The sequence below is a fragment of the Hypanus sabinus genome, chromosome 29 (genome assembly GCF_030144855.1).
Source record: "Hypanus sabinus isolate sHypSab1 chromosome 29, sHypSab1.hap1, whole genome shotgun sequence".
NCBI lineage: Eukaryota > Metazoa > Chordata > Chondrichthyes > Myliobatiformes > Dasyatidae > Hypanus > Hypanus sabinus.
The window spans coordinates 39,835,628-39,858,420 of record NC_082734.1 but is presented as its reverse complement, the minus strand read 5'-3'; the positions used below and the strand labels follow the sequence as shown (position 1 = coordinate 39,858,420).

Sequence of the window (22,793 nt, the reverse complement as noted above, 5' to 3'; positions counted from 1 at the left end):
TACCAATCCTGAAGAAGATGGTGGCAACAAACAATAGGACGTCCTTTAAACAGTTCCAGAATCCACTTCTTTTACTCGTTTTACTACTTCTTCTTCCAAATATGATTCCACTATCAAGCTGCGTGTGATTGGAACCTGTGATTTACATTTTGGTGGTGTGTTTTCGGGTCGACAGAGTAATCTGCTGCTTTGCTGTCGCTGTCGGTGAAGTTTCAAGTGGAGTGTGTGGCCTGGAAGCCAAGAAGCCTCAAAACAGAGCATGGGCCCATGGTTGGCTCCTTTTCTCACTGATTAAAGTGTCGAGCAAGATTGTAATCGATAAGGATGACAGCAGAAGACAAGCACGGTTCAGTGCCACCTGCCTGCCTCCCTCCCTTTCGCTCGATGCTGCTGGACGATGGTGCCAGAGTCTTGTGTCTTGGGCAAGACTTAATTAGGGCAGATTGTGGACTGGACCCTGCAGTTCATGTTATGTGTTGTTGGTTTCTGGTCACTCCTTTATTATTGCTATTTTAATCGGGGCAGATTGACTCTGCGGCCTGCCGTCAACAAACAACATAGTACTAAATTGCACTGAACTGAACGTAGCTAGACTGTTCCATTGACTCTGTGGTTTGATGTTTTATATTCTGTTTTTCACTCATTTATTGCCATTTGCACAATCTGTTCTTTTTTTGCGCATTGGGTGTTTGATGTTTTCATTGAATAAGTTCCATGGAGTTTCTTTGTTTCGTGGCTGTCTGTGGGAAGATGAATCTCAGAGTTGTATACTGCATACACACTTTAATAACAAATGTACTTTGGATCTTTATAAGAGCAGCAGGAGTAGATGTTGGTCTGCTGGAAAATGACACTGGAGAGGAGGTAATGGGAGAAAGAAGTGGCAGATGAACTTAATCAGTACTTTGCATCTGTGGAAGACACTAGCATACACCAGAAATTCCAGAGTGTCAAGGGGCAAAGGTGAGTGTACTTGCTAAGGAGAAGGTACTTGGAAAAGTGAAAGGGCTGTAGGTAGATATATCACCTGGACTAGACAGTCTATACCCCAGGATTCTAAAAGATATTGCTGAAGAGAGGGAGGAGGCATTAGTAATGATCTTTCAAGAATCAATACAATCTGAAGTGGTTCTCCAGGACTTGAAAATTGCAAATATTATTTCACTCGTTAAGATGGGAGGGAGGCAGAAGAAAGGAAATTATAGACCCGTTGGCCTGAGCTCGGTTGTTGGGAAGACGTTGGAGCCCGTGATTAAGAATGAGGTTACTGGGAGAAGGCAGGAGAATGGGATTGAAAGGGGTAATAAATCAACCACAATAGAATGGTGGAGCAGACTTGATGGGCCGAGTGGCTTAATTCTGCTCCCATGTCTTATTGTCTAACGGATATGGGTAGCCTCCAACCTGACAACATGAACATCGATGTCTCTATGTTCCTCCTGGAGAATACACTGTGTGTATGTTTGTGGGCTGCTGCTGCTGCAGCCCATCTCCTTCAAGGTTTGACATGTTGTTCATTCAGAGGTGCTCTCCTGCACTCCACTGCTGTAATCTGAGTTACTGTCACCTTGAAACAGTCTGGCTGTTCTTCTCTGACCTCTCCAATTAACAAGGCATTTGTGCCCACAGAACGTCCACTCACTGGATGGTTGGTGTACCATTCTCTAAATAATACTGGGAACATGAGTGAGAGTAAGTCCATAAGTTCAGAGTTGAGATTTGTGAAGTTATCCATGCTGGTTCAGCTGTAGGGTTCACCTGAACCTGGTGGTCTGGGACCTAAGGCCCAATGGTAGAAGCAAGAAGAGAACATGGCCTAGATGGTGGGATCCTTCTTACTGACCAAATGTTTCATACTAATCAAATCCCCTATCTAAGTAACTCCCATCTGTATGTATTTGGCATATATCCTCCCCCCCCCCCCCATCCATGCAACCTTTGAAATGTCGTAATTGTATGGTGATGAGGAGGAATTCCCTCTCTTAAAAGGTCATCAATCTTTAGAAATTTCAGAAAGGCAGAGTGGGAGACATAAGAAGGGTAGCTGTTAAAAACCTCAAGAGATTCTGCAGGTGCTGGAAATCCAGAGCAACACACATACAAAATGCTGGAGGAACTCAGAATCTCAGGCTGCATCTATGGAGAAGAATAAACAGTTGATGTTTTGGGCCAAGACCCTTCATCAGGACTGATGGGTGGCTGTTAGGTTCATAGGTGAGGCCTAGGTTCATAGGTGAGGTGAGGTGGAAGGGGTAGATGGAAAGAGGGGTGGAGGAAGGGGTACAATTATGACATTTCAAAGGTATTAGGGAAATATGGGCCAAATACATGCAGATGGGTTTAACTTAGATAAGGGATTTGATTTGGATGAGTTGAGCCAAAGGACCTATTTTTATCCAGTTTTCCTGGGTAAGTTACAGAGACCAATTAAACCGTTACCTCCCAGCTTCTCACTTCACCACCCTTCTTTCTCCTCACACGGTCTCACCTTCCTCCAGCATTTTGTGTGTGATACCATCTTCCGCCAGCAGTCTTTCTTCCCCTCCCTCTGCCTTCTTATTCCGGCTTCTTCCTCCTTCCTTTTCAGTCCTGATGAATGGTGCCGCCTGGCTTGCCGAATTTCTCCAGCGTTTTGTGTTTGTTGCTTTGGAATTCCAATATTTGCAGAATCCAAGTGTTACAATTAACCAACCAACTACTTACACACAGAATCCTAGAGCAACTCAGCAGGTCAGGTTATGGAAATGAATAAACAGTCAACATTTCCGACCAAGGCCCCTTCATCAGGACTGGAAAAGGAGGAGGGAAGATACGGAATAAGAAGGGGGTGGGGAAGGAGGACAAGCTAGAAGGTGAAAAGTGAAATCTGGTGGGTGAGAGAGGGAGAATGAAGTAAGAAACTGGGACATGATAGGTGGAAAGGGCTGGAGAAGGAATCTGGTAGGAGAGGATAATGGACCATGGGAGAAGAGGAAGGGAAGGAGAAGGGGCAGGTAAGAGGCTTGGGAATTGAAATGGGGGGGGGGGATTACTGGAAGATGGAGAAATCGATGTTCATGCCTTCATGTTGGAGGCTATCCAGTTGGAATACGAGGAGTGTGAGATTCTGCCTGGCCTGCTGAATTCCTCCAGCACATTGTGTGTGTTACTCTGAATTTCCAGCATCTGCAGAATCTCTTGTGCTACCAGCTAGTTTGTTCTTTGTTGAGATCTTAACCCCTACAGATTCGAGAATATAGATAGATATACAGACACAAAGGTGGGAAGAGGGTTCCTTTCACAGGCTTGCTTTATATAACTAGATACAAGGCAATTTGGTGCAATGCTGGTCCAAAATTGGCAACCTTGCCTTGCCTATTATCACTACAGTCCAATCGGAAATGAAGGGGCGGGCGCAAGACCGGCTGACTGACAGAAGGGACAGGCAAGATTGCTGGTTATGAATGACATCAATATGAACCAACCAGCTTAGAGTTGGTTGCTAAACGACCAATGAACGCGATGAGAAGGTGGAGGCTGTAACTCAAGTTAGTTAAATCTGCAGCGCAGGCTTTGGGTGGTGGCTGGTGTTCGGGTTTGGTCAGGGGAACTTGTCTGGGATTTGTTTAATTTGCAGTTATTTTATTTCTACCTTCTCACCGCTCCTGACCTTCTATTTTTCACCAAATTAACTTTTTTTGGGAAACTTTGAAACCTTATCTGGAAGATGCAGGCAATCAAATGTGTGGTAGTGGGGGATGGGTAAGTAAACTTCTCTTTAAACTTTTTAAAAGTTCTTTTTTTACGCTCCCTTCTCTTAAATTGAGAAGTTGCGGAAATATTGTATTAATTCTTGTATTGATTTTTGTCATGATAGATTGTGTTTTTTCTCATGCTGTGTGCTGGGAGGATGACTAGAAGGAAAATCATCTTGTTTTCATTTCCTCAGCTTTGTGCATGAAGGTTATTCGATGCAAGTTGCCTTTGAAAAAATGAAAATCGCAGCAGTAACATTAGCAATCTGCAACTTTACGGATCTTACATTGTGTCTGCCGCTCTCACTGTGTAACTCCCACATCTGCCTTTAATGCTCCATCTGTTTTTAATAAAGGTTAATACTGTAGACTTGAGATTAAAAAATACCCTGGTAGTGTTTGCCATCAGACAGTTCGAAAGTTCTCTTGTGAGATAAGTGTGAGGGCTTGAGTTAGAAGGAGCGACCTACACTGGGACTTTTTACCTTAGCGAGGGGTATCAAATCACGAGGAGCCCAGATGAGGTGAATGGTCGTGGTCTTTTCCCCAGGCCTCGGGGGTCTAAAACCAGAGGGCGGAGGTGTAAGGTGAGAGGGGAACGTTTTTAAGGAGACCTGAGGGCGATATTCTCCACACAGATGGTGGTGGGTATGTGAGAACCGGGTCCTAAAATTTGTTGTTTTGTGGTAGCAGTGCGAAATTAGTTCATGAGCTGTTCAGAAATCTGATGGCAGAGGGGAAGAAACTGTTAGCTTCGGGCTGTTGGAGTAATGAGAAGAGAGCGAGTCCCGGGTGGTAAGGGTTTTTAATGACGAATGCCGCCTTCTGAGACACTGCCTTTTGAAGTTCTCGATGATGGGGAGACTCGAAAGAGCGAGCTGTCAAAGGAAGTGGTAGAGTTGGGTACAACTGCAATGCTTGGTAGACGTTTAGACAGGTTCGAGTGATATTTGCAAAGGGGACCAGCTCAAGCAGACAACATGGACTAGTTGGGCCGAAGGACCTGTTCCTTGTTGTATGGTCTGTAATCTGATGAGGGTTAATTTAATTCGAAATGACAGCTCAAAAAAATCTTCAGAATTTCTACATAGTATGATATATCTGTTGTAGCCAGCGATAACGGATGTAACGGTGATGACGTATCTAAGAAATTCAACGCCTACTACGGCCGGCTTGATTTCCAGAAAGTATTATTTTTAACGCTCGGGCAGTTTTTGCTTTTAGTTCGAGGTTCTAATTAACGATGATTTGCCGTTCTACAGTGTTCCAGCCTAACGGATCTTAACGGCAAGCAGGTGGACTGGTTGAAATTTCATAAAGTGGCAACACGTCTGCGAGCTAGTTAGGCTCGAAGGTTTTGTGATTTTGTTCAGAAGGGAGTTATTTTGGGTAGATTTTTTTAAATGATAACATCTTACTGGAAGGGCTATGATCACTGACAAATGAAAATCTGTTGCATTGCATTAGCCGGGCAGCGTGAGACATCGGGATTACCTTACAGCATAAAGAGTGTTAAAGTCAAATAAGGAGATGGTGTTGGAGGACCATTCAGAACTCTCCCCCCCCCCCCCCAAACACCTCTCCAATCTCTAGAGTGCAATTCAGAGGAATATTTCCCTATTGACTTTTTGGACTGAGACCTTTCATCGGGAAAGGTCCGATAGACCAGCCCTACAATGCCTACTCTTTATCTCCCTCCATAGATGCTGCCTGACCTGTTGAGTTCCTGCATGTGTTGCACAGGACTTCCGTCTGCTGTGGACCCCTTGTGTTTAACATTGCCCTGTTGCCTGTACAGTATTTAATCCTTCCCAACGAGTTACCATTTATCTTGCTGTGGCTAATGGGATTTTGCTGAACATTAATGTGGTACTGTCTTTTCTCCGTGATGACTGCAATTTATGGGTGGAAAAGGGTGGGGGGCACGAAAGAAAAATGTCGAATTCTACAGATGTGAGAAATCCACAGTAACACACATAAAATGCGGCCGGAACTCAACAGGACAGGCAGCATCTATGGAGGGAGATAAACAGTAGGCATTGTAGGGCTGGTCTGGAAGGATCTCAGCCCTAAATATTGACTGGTTATTCCTTTTCATTGATGCTGCCCGACTTGCTGAGTTCTTCCAGGATTTAGTGTGTGTTACCAAAGAGAAATGCAAGTTCTTTTGAGTACAAATTTGCTGGGTGCGAATTCTGTTGTAACCTGCACCTCCCTGTCTGAGCCTGCCCTTCATTAGGAGGATGTTGATGAATTGATTGACTGGGGGCTCGGTGTAATGGGACCGGTCTGCTGATGGTTTACTGAATCTAGAAGAGTGTGGAGAAGGCCCTTCCAGCCCTTTGAGTCATACCACCACAGACAAAGTGGTTAACCCTAAACTATTTAAAATGATCAGTTAACCTACTGGTACATTTTGGAGGAAACCGGAGCACCCGGGGAACATCCAGACATTCCACGGGGAGGATTCCCAGACTCCTTACAGGGCAGAGCCGAATTGAACCCTGAGCTGTGATAGCATCAAGCTTAACACCACACTACCATGGCTACTTATTTAATTCCCCAGCTGCCATGGTGGGATTTGAGCTCTTGTCTCTTATCTCTGGATTACGATCTTGAACTCCGGCTACTAATGCAGCAAGTTAACTGCCTTGCTGTGGTACTATAGTGTATCAGCTTGGCAACTCTCCCACCCCTCAGTGCTGGCCTCCTGCTTGCAGGAAGGATACCAATAATGAGTGCAGAGGGTGTTGTCAGGACTTGAGGACCTGAGTTACAGGGGAAGGTCGAATAGGTTAGGACTTTATTCCCTGGAATGTGACTAGCTGAGGGATAAATGGGTGGGTTGCTGGCTGTGCAGTTCGTTGAGCTGGAAGGGCCTGTTCTGTGCTGAATGTAAATGAATAAATAAAAGATTGCAGGGAGATTTCATTGAGGTATACAAAATTATAAGTGTATAGATAGGGCGAGCAGGCATTTTGCACCGAGGTTGGGTGTGACTCGAACTAGAGGTCACAGTTTAAGGGTGAACGATGAAATGTTTAAGGGGACCTTTTTCACTTGGTGGGTGCCAGTAGATGCACGTCCCAGTTAAGAGAAGTGTGGATAAGTAAATGGATGGGTAGGGTATGCAGGGCTGTGGTCCAGGTGTGGATCGATGGGACTGGGCAGTTTGACATAGAGCAGATGGGCTCTAGGACCTGTTTCTGTGCAATAGTGCTCGATGCCAGTCTGATCCCAGTGTTGCTCAAACACTGTTTTGGCACTGGTTTCAGTGATGTTTGTAAAACAAAATAGAAAGGTTAATAAATTGAAAGATTCTTTTCCTTTTACAGTGGAGAAGGTGACAGGAAGGTGGGGGTGAGGGGATTTTAAAGGAAATTTGCAGATTTTTTTTAAACAAATGGGTGCTGGAAACTGGCTACCAAGGTGGTGGTGGTGAAACTAGATATGATGAAGGAATTCAAGTGGTTTTTAGGAATGTCAGTACTGACAGATTTGAATCATGTGCAGGCAGAAGAAATTTGGTTTAATTTGGCATTGCTTTCAGTACAGATACTGTGGGCTGAATGGACTGTTCTGTGCTGTTCATATGAGCAAACCTATGGAGATAAAAAAAAAAACTCTGCAGGAGGAACTCAGAGGGAAGGTAGTCACGTGAAAGTCAAAGTAAGTTTTATTACGAAAGTACATATGTCACCATATACAACCCTGAGAGTCATTTTCTTGCAGGCATTCACAGTAAGTACAATGAAACATAATAGAATCAATGCAAGTCAGCACATAACAAGAAGGACAAACAACTAACGCACAAAAGTCTACAAACTCTGCAAGTACAAAGAAAAATAAGCAATAAAAATTAAGCAATAAATATTGAGAATCTGAGTCCTTGAAAGTGAGTCCATAAGTTGTGGGAGCTGTTCAGTGAAGCTGAATGAAATTATACCCTCAGAGCCTGGTGGTTGAGGGGTAATAACTGTACTTGAACTGGTGGTGTGGGACCCAAGGCTTCTGTAAATCCTTGCTCATGGCAGCAATGAAAGGAGTGCATGGCTGGATGGTGGGAGCCCTTGGCTGCTGCTTTCTTGTGACAGTGCTCCATGTCAATGTGCTCAGTGGTAGGAAAGGCTGTATCTGTGATGGACTGGGCCGTATCCTTTACATTTTGTAGGCCTTTCAGTTCAAGGGAAGTGGTGTTTCCATATCAGGCTGTGATGCAACCAGTCGGTATATTCTCCACCACTCATTCATAGAAGTTTGCTGAAGTTTTAGATGATATACCAAACCTTGGCATGTCATGAAGTGTAAAGCCAGTTTAAAGTGGAGGGGCGAGAGTGGTGAGACAGGGACCAGTGGGCCATTTCATACTGACTTCCTCTCCTGAAGCTTCTATTGGTATTTCTACTGACCTTGAGCAGAGGTGCGGAATACTTACCTGGGGCATCTCCTGTCATGGGCTGTCTGTTTCCATTTACTAAACCAAATCCTGAGACCCAAGACCTTTGACCATGAAGAGTACAGTGCAGGTCCTTTGGCCCACATCATTGTGTATCCTTTTAACCTTCTCCAAGATCAGTCTAACTCTTCCCTCCCACACAGCCCTCCATTTTTCATAGTTATAAGAGTAGAGCACAGAAACGGCCCTTCAGCCCATCTAGTCCATGCTGAACATTTAAACTGCCTGCTCCCAATGATCTGCACAGGACCAAAGCCCTCCATATTCCTACCATCTGTGTAACTATTCACACTTTTCTAAAACACTGAAATCGAGCTCATGTGGACCAGTTGTACTGGCAGTTCATTCCACACTCTCACAGCTCTCTGAGTGAGGAAGTTTCCCCTCATGTTCCCCTTAAGTTTCCTAACTTCTGTACCCAGTATATTGATTTTTGAAGGCCAATGTGCCAGAAGCTTTCTTTATGATCTTCTCTACCTGTGATGTGCTCCTCAGTGCCCTACCATTCACTGTGTAAGACCTACCATGGTGGTCCGATCAAAATGCAAAATCTCACACTTGTCTGAATTAAATTCCATCTGCCATTTCTCAGCCCACTCTTCCTGCTGATGCAGATCCCACTACAAGCCGTGATTGTCTTCCTCACTGTACACTACACCCACAATCTTGGGGTTATCTGCAAATTTGCAGATCCAATGACCTGCAATACCAACCAGATCATTGATATAGATATTTTCTTTCATCTATGTGTCTAACTAAGAGTCCCTAATCTATCTGCCTCTGCCAACACTCCTGGTAGTGTGTTTCATACACCCACCACTCTGTTCCTACCCCTGACATTTCCCCTTTAATTGTTCCTTCAATCACCTTTAAAATATGTCCTCTTGTATTGACCATTTCTAACCGGGGGAAGAAGGTGCTGGCTGTCCACTCTATCAAGTTGCATCTCATCCTCCTTCATGACTAAACACTCATCATCCTTGCTGTTAGTGATCTCCCATTCTAAGGGACGTGGGCCATTGGATGCATGAAACTTGTCACTCGGGAGCTGCTCCTTAACTGTGAAGGACCCAAGTCTCTGCTTCGGTGATTGCATTCTTGTCTACATTCCAACAAGCACACCTTGGCCGTCTGGATCCATTGTTCTAAAGTGTTCAGTCGGAGTGTGCGTCACACTGGTGCATAGGATGGTCTGAAACAAACACCAGCGGGGTGGGCGAACCAAATCTCGGTCAGGTTCAGCAGTAGGGATGGGGTCGGAGTTGAAGAAGCTCCATGACCGAGGATCCATGTTGTCGGGACTGGGGGGGGGGCTGTGTAGGAGAGTGGAGGGCGGCTGTATGAGGGAAGACTATAAGTGGAGTCACTATATGTGGTAAAGGAGTTTTGGTGTTTGCAACATTGTGCAAAGGTAGGCTCTGGATAAGGTGCTGCTGAAAAATCCTCTTTAGTTGTCTATCCTTCTGGGCAAGCCAGACCATAAAACATGAGAGCAAAATTAGGTCAGTCAGTCTATCAAAACTTCTCCACATCTCACCATGGCTGATTTGTTATCCCACTCAATCGCATCCTCCTACCTTCTTCACCGTTACTAATTATCCTCTGCTTTAAATATATCCAATGACCTGGCCATAGCTGTTTGTGGCAATGAATTCCACAGATTCATCTCCCTTTGGCTAAAGAAATTCCTTCTCATCTCTGTTCTAAAGGAACATCTTTGAACTCTGAGGCTGTGCCCACTGGTCCTAGACTCCCTCCACTAGTGGAAACAACATCACCACACCCACTCTATCTAGGCCTTTCAATGTTTGATAGGATTCAATGAGATCCCTCCCCCCTGTTTTTTCTAAACTCCTGTCAATACAGGCCCAGAGCTATGAAACATTTATGGCCTGGTCAGTCTGGTGATTGTGGGTGGGGCAGCAGAGGTGTGACTGGCATTTGTAATCGGGCAATGATGTGAGACCTCACTCCTTCCGGTATTTGGTTCATTGAGTCTGAGACTGTGGCTCGGGAGGGTGTCTACCAGGGTAAGGAGAGGAAGCTCTGGAAGTCATCAGTGTACAGGAGCAGAGCACGTGTCTGAGACCAAAGGGAAATGTGCTGATGAAAGATCATAGGGAGGCTGAGGATAATGGGTAACAGGGCTGACCCTAGGGAGAACCCTCCCCATGACGGGCAAAGGCCAACTGAACAGGCTGCCTCAGGTTCCTCTTTGCTTCAGGCCTTGATTTCTACGCTGGGGTGCGGGGCTCAACTTCCTCAGCTGCTCACCACCTGCGATGCAACCACCATCCTGTCGGCCCTTGCATCACAGCCCTGCAGCTAGTGAGGGCTTGCCACACTCGTATCTGTTTTGATGCCTTCCGCGTGGACAGAGCGCCACTAAATCCTGGCCAGTGCTCAGAGAGAAGTTTGTGGAAGTGAGGTTTGCAGGCAACAATCTGTTCCTAAACAGGAAGCAAACAGCTGGAGAAACTGTTTCTGGTCGAGACCTCCTGATTTCCTCTAGATTTCAGCACATGTAGGTAATCTAATTAGAGAATCAACACAATAACAGTCCCTCCTGACTCGAAAGTGAACTAAAAGTCTCTGAGAGGTGTGCTTACAATTTACTGAATTCCAAATTTTAAAAGTACATTTAATCCTTCATTACAAACCAATAATAAAATCATTCAACTCTTCTGTAATTTGTGTAAAAGTAATTGGATCCAATTCAAACAAGGCCGAGCAGTCAACTTTGAGCTCCATACTCACCGCCCCTCCCCCACCCGCCAGAAGGTGAGCAGGTGACTATATTGGATTATTTTCACCGCCACCCAACCTGTGTGGCAAATTAGAATGAAGATGCTCAACAGTGATGCAATAGATTGATACAGGGCTTCTAGGTCACCCAGTTACACCCAGGTAACCCGTAGGTCTCTGCAATGTCAGACGAAACCGGAGCGCCTGGAGGAAACTGGTGTGGTCACCGTGTGCAAACTCTTTACAGACGGCGACAGAGTTGTACCGGAGTCACCAGCATTGTAGTAGTGTTACACTCACTGCAGTATAACTGTGCCACATACCTCGTGTCTAAAATCTATTTTGGAGACTCAGGAGCTGAATTCTACCCTCAAGGGATGTCATCTGCATTTGTCAATTGCCGCAGTATCTCATAACTGCATACTGTCTCTTTGCTGTGCAGTTTAGCAGTAGGCAAATCAGGAGCCTTTCTGAGGTTTCTGGGCAGTCATTCTGTCACCTGTGATACTGAGTCATCCTTGCAGAGTTTGGGGTCCCTGCGGTGATCTCATTGGCGGCGAGAGACAGGCTCATGTTCACGTGGTAGCTCAGGGACACAGAACTGCAGTTGCTGGAAACTGGGGCAACACATGAGAAGCAGATGAAACTCAATGAGTCGGGCAGCATCTGTGGGGATAGGGAGAGGGGGAATGAACAGTCGGTGTTTGGGTCGAAACTCTTTAACTGTCCACTCAATCTATGGAGCAGAATAAGATTTGTCATCACTGACCTGTGTGATACAACATTTGTTGTTTTTCAGCAGCTGTACACAAAATTCAAAGGAAATTTATTGTCATATTACATGTATGTCACTATATATAGCCCTGCGATCCGATTTCTCACGGGCATTCAGAGTAAATCCAAGAAACGATAGAATCAATGATAGACCATACCCAACCAGACAGTCAAACAATCAATGTGCAAAAGACAACAAACCGCAAATACAAAAAGAGTAAAAAATAAGAAATACTAATAATAAATAAACAATGCACCAAAGTTTCAAAGTGCATTTATTGTCAATGAATGTATAAATTATCCAGCCTTGAGATTTGTTTGCTCACTGACAGCCACAAAGCAAGGAACCCAAAAGAACCCAACTTAAAAACAAATTGAGACCAACCCTCTCCCACCCCTAGTGCACACAGAGAAAGAGGAAAAAAAAACAAAAATCACAAACCTTAGAAGCAAGTGACAACAACAGCATTCTGAACCAACTTGAATCCTTGAATCCAAATCCATGGAGTGGCCTGGAGTAGGCCCAAAGCCTCAGAATTCTGTATATCATATTAGTGGGGTAATTCACCACAGAGTTCACAGGCACAAAGCACAGCAGCCGGGGGCAGTCTCACATCCTTAGTGTTTTGGAGAGGGAAGCCTCCAGATTATCTGGGCTGACGTTTAAATTGTCTGAACCTTGCACTAGGACCCGGGCCCTGATGCCGTCAGATTACTCCGGGCCTAGATTTTGCTGCTGAAAGAGCTGTTCTTGACCTTTCCAAATCAGCTCAGCACCCAGAGCAATCTAACCTTGCCCGACTCTTAACAATATTTATCATGAACATGAGATGAAGAGTCCTTGAAAGTGAGTGAGAACAGTTCTGTGATAGGGCAATTGAAGTTAACCTCTCTGGTTCAAGAGCCTGATGGTTGAGGGGTAATAACTGTTCCTGAACCTGGTGTTGAGTCCTGAGGCTCCTGTACCACCTTCCTGATGGTAGCAGTGAGAAGAGAGCATGACCTAAGGCCTGGGTGGTGGGCCTTGTAGATGATAGATGTTGCTGTCCTGCAACAGGTCTCCATGTTGATATGTTCAATAGTGGTTAGGGCTTTACCCTGTGAAGGACTGGGCCATATCCTCTACAAAAGCATGAAATTACTATATATAGAACATACTGTAAAACGTAGAGCACTTTGGCCCATGACATTGTGCTGAAGTTTTAGTCTACTCTAAGACTGGGCTAACCCTTCCCTCCCACATAGCCTTCCATTTTTCTTTCATCCATGTGCCTATCTCAGACTCTCTTAAATGTGCCTAATGTCTCTGCCTCCACCACCACCCTTTCCACACAGCCACCACTCTCCTTACAAGGTGCTGCCTGGCCTGCTGAGTTCCTCCAGCACTGCTTGTGTGCCACCCTATCAGACACGGAAGAGCTCAGTGCTCTGCCAGAGTAATGGTGTGTGGGAGCCCAGTGAAGCCATAGAGATCGCCGCTGATTTTGTGCCCCAATTAGGATACATTGACGTGCACCAGGATGGTGTTTTACTTTGCTTTCACTGAGAGAGGGGTTCAAAGTTGAAAGTAAATTTGTTGCCAAAGACTTTAATCCTTCTGGCATTGAGGCCGAGACTGAGGGGTGGGGAAGGGGAGAGCTGGACATCGCTGGATGCCTGAGGCTGCTGACGAGGGATTGGGGAAAGGTGGGGAGGGAGTCGACAAGCCTGACCACAGTGAGACCAGGAATGGGCAACTGAACAGGCTGCTTGAGGTTTAGTTGTCCCACATTGGAGTGTGGGGTGTAAACTCCACATCCAGTCTGCCAGAAACCTTCAGGGTTTTGTTTGTTTCCAGGGTTCTCAACCTTTTCTTATGGATCCCTACCATTAACAGGGTCGGGAAACCCTTCACCGGACAGTTCAACCTTTCCTCATAAAGACATTCCAGGACCATAAGACATGAGAGCAGAATTAGGCCATTTGCCCCATCGAGTGTAGGCCAGTTCATCATGGCTGATTTATTATCCCTCTCAGCCCATATTCTCTTGTCTTCTCCCTTAACCTATGCCACTCATGCTTATTCCACTGCTTCTAGTACAGTATCAGAATCTGGGTTAATATCACTGGCATGTGTTGTGACGTTTATTGTTTTGTAGCAGCAGCACAGTCCAATACATTTAAAAAAAACTGTAAATTATTATATGCAATTAAATGAACAAAGTGCAAAAAGAGCAAAAAAGAAGATAGTGAGGTTGTGTACATGGGCCCAATGTTCATTCGGAAATCTGATGGTGGAGGGGAAGAAGCTGTTCCTGAACTGTTGAGTGTGTGGCTTCAGGCTCCTGTACCTCCTCCTTGATGGTAGCAATGAGAAGAGGACATGGCCTGGGTGGTGGGGGTCCTCAATGATGGATGCCGCCTTTTCGATGTATTGCCTTTTGAAGGTTGCTACCGTTCTGTAATTAAGACCAATACATTTTGTAATACTCTGACATCTTTTATCCCGGTGCTCCACAACATCACCTCCCAATGTTTGTATTCAAGACCCTCGTTCGTCCTATTGTGAAGGGGCCAGTGAGTTGTCTTCCTGCACCCAGGATGTTGACTGTGAAGTGTCAATGACAAGAGACAATAGCTTTTCTCCAACTTTGTCTAGTGTCAAAGACTGCAAGGCTCTCACACTTTTTAAGTATCTGTGAAACATTTTAAAAATATCTTAATATTCAGAGATTTAAAAATTAAAACATTTCATATAAAATTGATTAAAAACTAAGACTACTGATCCAGTCATCCCGGAGAGGAGTTGGGCTGAGGTTGCTTGGAAAACAGGTACAAAATGCTGGAGGAACTCAGCAGGTCAGGCTGCATCAATGGAGGGAAGGTCTCAGGCAGAAATGGCAAATGTTTGTCCTCTGTAGACGCTGCCCGACTTGCTGAGTTCCCCCAGTTTTTTGTGTGCATTGCTTAAGAGTTCTGACAGCTGCAAAATCTCCTGCATTTATGATTTGCAGTTTCTCTGTGAAGTCTGTTCAGGTAAGCCTAACCTGAAGGAGTTTAAATCCTCTCTCTGGGAGTTCAGTGCAACCCTCTCTCACTGCTGCCCCTCTGCAATCTTTGTTCTTTGACATCTGCCGGTACTTCTTCCCCTCCACAGATCTGCTGAAATCCTTCAGCATTTTGAGCGTTGCTCTGAATTCAAAATTGTTCAATTGTGCCAAACATCTTATGCAATGGATCCAGATTTCACTCAGCAATGTTCTGCAAGTTGAGGCATTTTATTTCAAGGTCAAAGTAACCTTGCTAAGCAAGCACAATAAAGTCTGTTCACATCTAAATATAGGCGTGTACTAATGTAGAGGTTATTTCTTCCTTCCCAAATGCAAAGGGACTGAGGAACTGCTGCTTTTAGCATGCCATCCATTCAGATTGTTTCATCACACTAATGCACTAAGGTAACATAATGGAAAGCCATAACAGAGTGCAGAAGAAAGTGTGCAATGGAAGGCCATAATGAGGTCAAGAGTTCATCTTATTACTCAAGCGGGAGCCATTCAATAACTGGATAACAGTGTCATTGAGACTAGCAGTACTTGGTACATATCAACTGTACAATTTTGGGTGGAGAAGGGAGAGTGAAGAGAATGTCTGGGGTGGGTGGGGTCTTTCGTGTTGGCTGCTTTACTGAAACAGTGAGGAAGGCAAGGAGGCTGGTTTCTGTGATGCATTCAGCTATGTTTCTCCTTGCGGGTGCCCAGGATGACCCCAAGAGCTCTGGCTTGCCCTGAGATGGGCAGGTTGGCAGTTTAGTTGGTCTCTGATGTGTGGGTGGGAGGAGGAATCTAGATCAGTGATGGGAGTGTCAGGAAACCCAACCTGGGGTCTGTGGATCCCCTAGTTAATGGTAGGGATCTACAGCGTAAAAAAGATTGGGGAATCCTGGTGTAAAGGGGTGTTTAATTGGTGTGGTCTCATAAGACTATAAAACCATAAGACACGGGAGTAGAATTGCCAGGGGTTCCCACCCTTTTTAACAGCACAGACCCCTACCATTAACTGAGGGGTCTGTGGAAGCCCTGTGTTCGGCCATGGGTGATGTACTTTCAGTGGCCACTTTGTTAGGTACAGGAGTGGAACCCAGTGTGGTTTTCTGCTGCTGTAGCCCGTCCACTTCAACATCCAGCATGTCGTGTGTTCAGAGATGCTCCTCTGCACACCACTGTTGTGACTCCTGGTTATCTGAGTTACTGTCGCCTTCCTGTCAGCTTGAACTGGATTGGCCATTCTCCTCCAACCTCTCCCATTAACGAGGTGTTTTTGTCCACAGAACTACTGCTCACTGAATGTATTCCTTTTGCACCATTTTCTGTGAACACCAGAGAGTGTTGTGCTTGAAAATTCCAGATCAGCAGCTTCTGAGATACGCAAACCACCCTGTCTGGCACCAACAACCAATCCATGGTCAAAGTTAGTTAGATCACATTTCTTCCCCATTCTGATGTTGGTCTGAACAACATTTGAACCTCTTGATCATATCTGCATGCTTATATGCATGGAGTTGCTGCCACATGATTTGCTGATATTTATATTACTGAGCGGTTATATAGGAATACCTCAGTGTACTTTTCCTCTCAACCCCATTAACCTTTGACATACTTACTAATCAAGAACATGTCAATCTGCACTTTAAATATACCCGATGGCTTGGCCTCCCCAGGCACCTATACCTATGCTTTATTGCTCTTGACTCTGTGAGGTTCTGTAAGGCAATCTCACTTGCCAGGGAGAGTCTCACTGGGCAGAAGAGCCCAGTTGCCATACCTGGCCATTTGAGAACTAAAGACTGCACAAGGAAAACTGAGCTGGCCCTTTGAGACCTTCCCTCAGGATTGGCACCCAGTCGGGAATGATTACCGGGGACAAAAGCCAACTCAGGCAATCTCTGTTGTCAGAACAGATTAGCAAGTGGGCCTTACTGGTGCTTGGAAGTTGACAACAGTATGGCTGGGAACTGGGCTCTACCCTTTCTTTAGATCCTGTTGACTCTGAACATCTGCCATAGATCTCTGATAAATAAATCTAACCTTTAGTATTGATTTCCTCCACTACTTCTATTCCCCACTCTGGCCTCTTGCCTCTTCCCACCTGCCTATCACCTCCCCTGTGTTCCCTGCTCCCACCCTTTCTCCTATGATCCACTCTCCTCTCCTATTGGATACCTTCATCTCTAGCCCTTTACCTTTCCCACCTTTCTCCTCATCCCTCCTTATTATTTTGACTTCTTCCCTCTTCCTTTCTGGTCCTGATGAAGTTCCTGGCCCGAAACCTCGACTGTTTATTTATTTCCATGGATGCTGAGTTTCTTCAGCATTTTGTGTTTGTTACTCTGGGTTTTCAGCATCTGCAGAATTTCTTGTGTTTAATCTTTAGTTCAGTTGGGCATCTTGTTTGGTGTGGGTGAGCAGGGTCAAATCGCCTGTTTCTTTGACTCTAATAATACACATAGAACATAGAATAGTACAGCACAGTACAGGCTCTTTGGCCCAACCCTCAAGCCCTGCCTCCCATACAACTCCACCACCTTAAATTCCTCCATATACTTGTCTAGTAGTCTCTTAAACTTTACTAGTGTATCTGCCTCCACCACTGACTCAGGCAGTTCATTCCACACACCAACCACTCTCTGAGTGAAAAACCTTCCTCTAATAGCCCCCTTGAACTTCCCTCCCCTTACCTTAAAGCCATGTCCTCTTGTATTGAGCAGTGGTGCCCTGGGGAAGAGGAGCTGGCTGTCCACTCTGTCTATTCTTCTAATAATACACATGCAGAAGGAAACCTCTGATCTCAAGCCTCTGTTACCTTGCAGCTCAGGGGAAGGCTTTGGGAGTAAACTCTGAGGGGAAAAGTCTGGTGCTGGAGTCCCTAAGACAGCTCTACATTGAGTTCAATGTTGACTGGCAACTGGTGTGGTGCTGCTGGTACCGAACTGTATCGGTCTCTGCCGTTCCTTTGGGTTGATAGACGTGTGGAGGGTGAGACCTTGCTACATGGGCAACAGCCTGTTCTCCATGTGGTATTGCCCAGGCTTGCGTACCTAGACCGTTAGGACGCAATATCCATGCTCGACCCTGACTAAAGGAGGCCTCATTGAATAATACAGCCTCGAAGCCTGAGCTGAACACCTGAGTGCACATCAGGGTCGGAATCTGGTTCCTGTACCTCATCCCTGATGGCAGCAGTGAGGAGAGGGCATGTCCTGGGTGACGGGATCCTTAATGATGGATGCCGCCTTTTTGAGCCAGTGCTCCTTGAAGCCATCCTGTGCACTGGCCCCTCCATGTGAGCTGGTGATGCAGCCAGTTAGAATGCTCTCCAGGATGCATCTGTAGAAATTGGCATGGCAGCGCTGTCGTTCCAACGCTCCCATCTCAGAGGACTGGCTACTCTGATGCATAAGGATTCCAAAATGACCATTTACCTCTGTCAGTGATCCCAGTATTCAGAATTAATATTCCCAGCCAGCTGCAGTTTCAAATGAAGTTGGAGCAAAATAAAACAGGTACATGGATGAGAGGGGTATGGAGGGCTATGGTCCAGGTAATTGGGACTAGGCAGTAAAATGGTTCAGCACAGCCAAGAAGGGCCAAAGGGCCTGTTTCTGTGTTGTAATATTCTGTAGTTCTAAAAACATACCTGCTGGAGGAGCTCAGAGCATCGAATTGTCCACCTTTGTAATTAACCCTGCATTGGGGGACTCGAAGTATTAGAGATCTGCAATGTTTCAGCCCAAAACATCAGCAGTTCCCTCCCACACACCCACAGATGCTGCTTGACTTGCTGAGTTCCTTCAGCAGATTGTTGCTACAGATTACAGCATCTGCAGTCTCATGCCTGCAAAATAAAATGGAGTGCCATTTTGCCGCGTTGTGACACCAACGTTCTGGGCATTCCAGAGAGTGATTGGAAAAAAAGTGGCTGCAAAGTATTTTGGGATCCCCCAGAGGTTGTGAAAGGTGCTTTTTCATCTCTGAAAGGCAAAAGCTTTTGCACCCAGTAGGAAGTTAAACCGCACGGGATATTAAGCAGCTTCGAGCCCCGGCTTTGACGGAAGTGTACACTTCCTGGCACAATGTCTGCTTATCTGCTAGCACTTATGAACTGATGCAACTTCTCTCCCTCCTTCTGCGTTCTTCTATCAGGAGCCGATCAAGAGGTTGTGTGGAGGGCTGTATTAGTAACCTCCGGAAACTGGGCATTTGTAGAAGCAGCTCGAGGGTAACTGAGGTTTGTAGAGATGGAGGTCTGTTGCCAGAGGACGAATGCTGGATATTTTATACCTCCTGCCTTTAACTGTCAGATCAGATCACACCCTTCATCAGCGATTCTTGGCCAGTTTTGACTCAACTACATTGCCAAGAATAAATTAGAACATGAGCATTGAATTGCATCTTTGGCTAAATGCAATTCTGCAAGTTGGAAATTTCTAGTAAGTAGGATTTTCCTCTAACTGTACTGGCAGCCGAGAAGCACCACCACCTGCAGGTTCCCTCTAGTGTCACAGCATTGTCGTGGATTTGGTCTCTCATCATTCCTGACTCCAGTACTGTGGGAGCACCTTCTGCAGAAGGGGAGCAAAAGGTCCCTTCTCAAAGACTGCTAGGAACTCATTAGGCCAGTGGAGTCCATGCACCCCTCGGTTAATGACAGGGGTTGAGAAGCCCTGCATTAGGGTGTCTCTAATGGCAACGTTGCTGTTAGTACTCTCTACCTCATGGCCCTTCCCTATAAGTCAGGTATAGGGCTGTGACTGTCAACTTTTCCCTAGCACAGGAAGGGCAAATCTTCTCTGTCAACATTATCCAACATTGTCTTCAAATATCACAGCATGCTATCACTCTATTAGGCTTATGAAAGATCTAGTCCAAAGTTATAGGAGCAGAATGCCATTCAGCCCATCAAGCTGAACTGCCATTTTATCTTGGCTGATATTATTCTCCAATTCCATTGTCCCACCTTTTACCCATAAGCCTTAGTCCTGACTTAAGGACCTGTCAGTCTCTGAATTAAATACACCCAATGGTGGCCTCCACAACCCTCTGTGATAACAAATTCCATTGATTCATAACCCACTGGCTGAAGAAATTTCTCATCTCCGGCTTAGAGTGACTTCCCTTTATTCTGAGGCTCTGCCCTCAGATCCTAGACTTTCCTGCTAATGAAAATACCCTTTCCACATCCACTCTTTCCAGGTCTTTATCCAGTAGGTTTCAATGAGATTTCACCCCTGACCCCCCACTGTCCTTCTGAACTCCAACTTCGTTCAAATCCTTCCTTTTAAAGAACCTGCCCATTCCCCTTTTTATATTATATTGGATTGAACCCATCACTACTAGGGGATTTTTTTTTACCAGTTCCTAGTATTCCTTGATGTGTACTTAGTCTTTGTGTATCTTAATGCCCAACCCTTCCAGTGAAGGTGCTCCCTTGGAAAGAGTTCAGGGGTTGGACTCAGAAATGATGGACCAAGTGAAAATGGTGTGACTCATGGAGGGAACCGGCAGGTGGTGTGTACCTCTGCCTCTGCTGCCCTTGTGCCTGGAGATGAAAGGGTTACAGGTTAGGGAGATGCTGCTGGAAGAGCTTGGATGAGGAACTGTGGTGCATTTTGTAGACGGTTATACACTACAACTGTACAGACACCGTGTGCTGGGTGTAGAGGGATTGAGTGTTTGGACTGGATAATAGTGAGTCAGTCAAGAAGGCTGCTTTGTCTTGGGTATGTCCAGCTTATTGAGAGAAGATGGTACGTAACTCATTCATAACGAATGTCATCATATTCTGTAGAAGATGGAAAGGTTCCAGGGTATCAGGAAGAGACTCATTTGCCACAAGGTACCTGAACTGCTTTGGTAACCATGGAAGTGGCCAATTGTGTTTCTTCTTAGGGGTGGGGACACTACAACTGTACAGTGTATTGACGGCTCACCATTGAGGCCACCTTCAAAAGGCATGGCAGACATAGCAGACCAATTGAATAACTACTCTGATTCTGTCTTCACTAAGGAAGACGTAAATAATCTTCCAGAAATAGTAAGGGACTGAGGGTCTAGTGAGATGGAGGAACTGAGGGAAATACATGTTAGTAGGGAAGTGGTGTTAGGTAAATTGAAGGGAATTAAAGGCAGATAAATCCCTAGGGCCAGATGGTCTGCATCCCAGAGTGCTTAAGGAAGTAGCCCAAGAAATAGTGGATGCATTAGTGATAATTTTTCAAAACTCCTTAGGTTCTGGATTAGTTCCTGAGGATTGGAGGGTGGCTAATGTAACCCTACTTTTTTAAAAAGGAGGGAGAGAGAAACCGGGGAATTATAGACCGGTTAGTCTGACATCGGTAGTGGGGAAAATGCTAGAGTTGGTTATCAAAGATGTGATAACAGCACATTTGGAAAGAGGTGAAATCATCGGACAAAGTCAGCATGGATTTGTGAAAGGAAAATCATGTCTGACGAATCTTGTAGAATTTTTTGAGGATGTAACTAGTAGAGTGGATGGGGAGAGCCAGTGGATGTGGTATATTTAGATTTTCAAAAGGCTTTTGACAAGGTCCCATACAGGAGATTAGTGTGCAAACTTAAAGCACACAGTATTGGGAGTATGGTATTGATGTGGATAGAGAATTGGTTGGCAGACAGGAAGCAAAGAGTGGGAGTAAACGGGACCTTTTCAGAATGGCAGGCAGTGACTAGTGGGGTACCGCAAGGCTCAGTGCTGGGACCCCAGTTGTTTACAATATATATTAATGATTTAGACAAGGGAATTAAAAGCAGCATCTCCAAGTTTGCGGATGACAAGAAGCTGGGCGGAAGTGTTAGCTGTGAGGAGGATGCAGGGTGACTTGGATAGGTTAGGTGATTGGTCAAATTCATGGCAGATGCAATTTAACGTGGATAAATGTGAGGTTATCCACTTTGGTTGCAAGAACAGGAAAACAGATTATTATGTGAATGGTGGCCGATTAGGAAAAGGGGAGATGCAACGAGACCTGGGTGTCATTGTACACCAGTCATTGAAGGTGGGCATGCAGGTACAGCAGGCGGTGAAAATGGCAAATGGTATGTTGGCATTCATAGCAAAAGGATTTGAGTACAGGAGCAGGGAGGTTCTACTGCAGTTGTACAAGGCCTTGGTGAGACCACACCTAGAGTATTGTGTGCAGTTTTGGTCCCCTAATCTGAGGAAAGACATTCTTGCCATAGAGGGAGTACAGAGAAGGTTCACCAGATTGATTCCTGGGATGGCAGGACTTCCATATGAAGAAAGACTGGACCGACTAGGCTTATACTCACTGGAATTTAGAAGATTGAGGGGGGATCTTATTGAAACGTATAAAATTCTAAAGGGATTGGACAGGCTTGATGCAGGAAGATTGTTTCCGATGTTGGGGAAGTCCAGAACGAGGGGTCACAGTTTAAGGATAAAGGGGAAGCCTTTTAAGACCAAGATGAAGAAAAACTTCTTCACACAGAGAGTGGTGAATCTGTGGAATTCTCTGCCACAGGAAACAGTTGAGGCCAGTTCATTGGCTATATTTAAGAGGAAGTTAGATATGACCCTTGTGGCTAAAGGGATCTGGGGTATGGAGAGAAAGCAGGTACAGGGTTCTGAGTTGGATGATCATACTGAATGGCGGTGCAGGCTCAAAGGGCTGAATGGCCTACTCCTGCACCTATTTTCTATGTTTCTCATTGGTGATCTCCGGGAGGGGGTGGGGGCTTGTGGGCAATGCCAACGAGTATTGAGGGTAGATAGATAGACTGTCCCTTGCTGGCACTGGACATTGCATGGCACTCTAGTGGCATCAGCACTGCTCTGCACGTTACTAGGTACACCTGCCTGCTGTCCAAGTCTTACTGAAAGTTGAAATGGGCTGCTTCACTTGCCAAGGAACTGGACACAGCGGAACCAGCTTCATCATCTCTGAGATACAGTATGGCATACTGTGGCAGTGGTAGAGGGCAAGACATTAAAAATGACCATGTTACAATGCAAAGTAAAATTGTGCAGAAGTGGGGTGGTAAGGTAGTGTTCAGAAGCTGTTTCTAAAA

The 22,793-nt window shown here is 45.4% G+C and overlaps 1 protein-coding gene across 1 annotated transcript in view; it reads left to right on the top strand.

Annotated features, from left to right (window-relative positions):
• Positions 1-3,550: 3,550 nt before the first annotated feature.
• LOC132383253 (ras-related C3 botulinum toxin substrate 1-like) overlaps positions 3,551-22,793 on the top strand; it is a 115,202-nt gene continuing 95,959 nt past the window's right edge. The window contains exon 1 of the mRNA XM_059954197.1: positions 3,551-3,741. Coding sequence (XP_059810180.1) covers positions 3,707-3,741 — 35 coding nt within the window. The 5' untranslated portion in view covers positions 3,551-3,706. The remainder of the gene's footprint in view (positions 3,742-22,793) is intronic.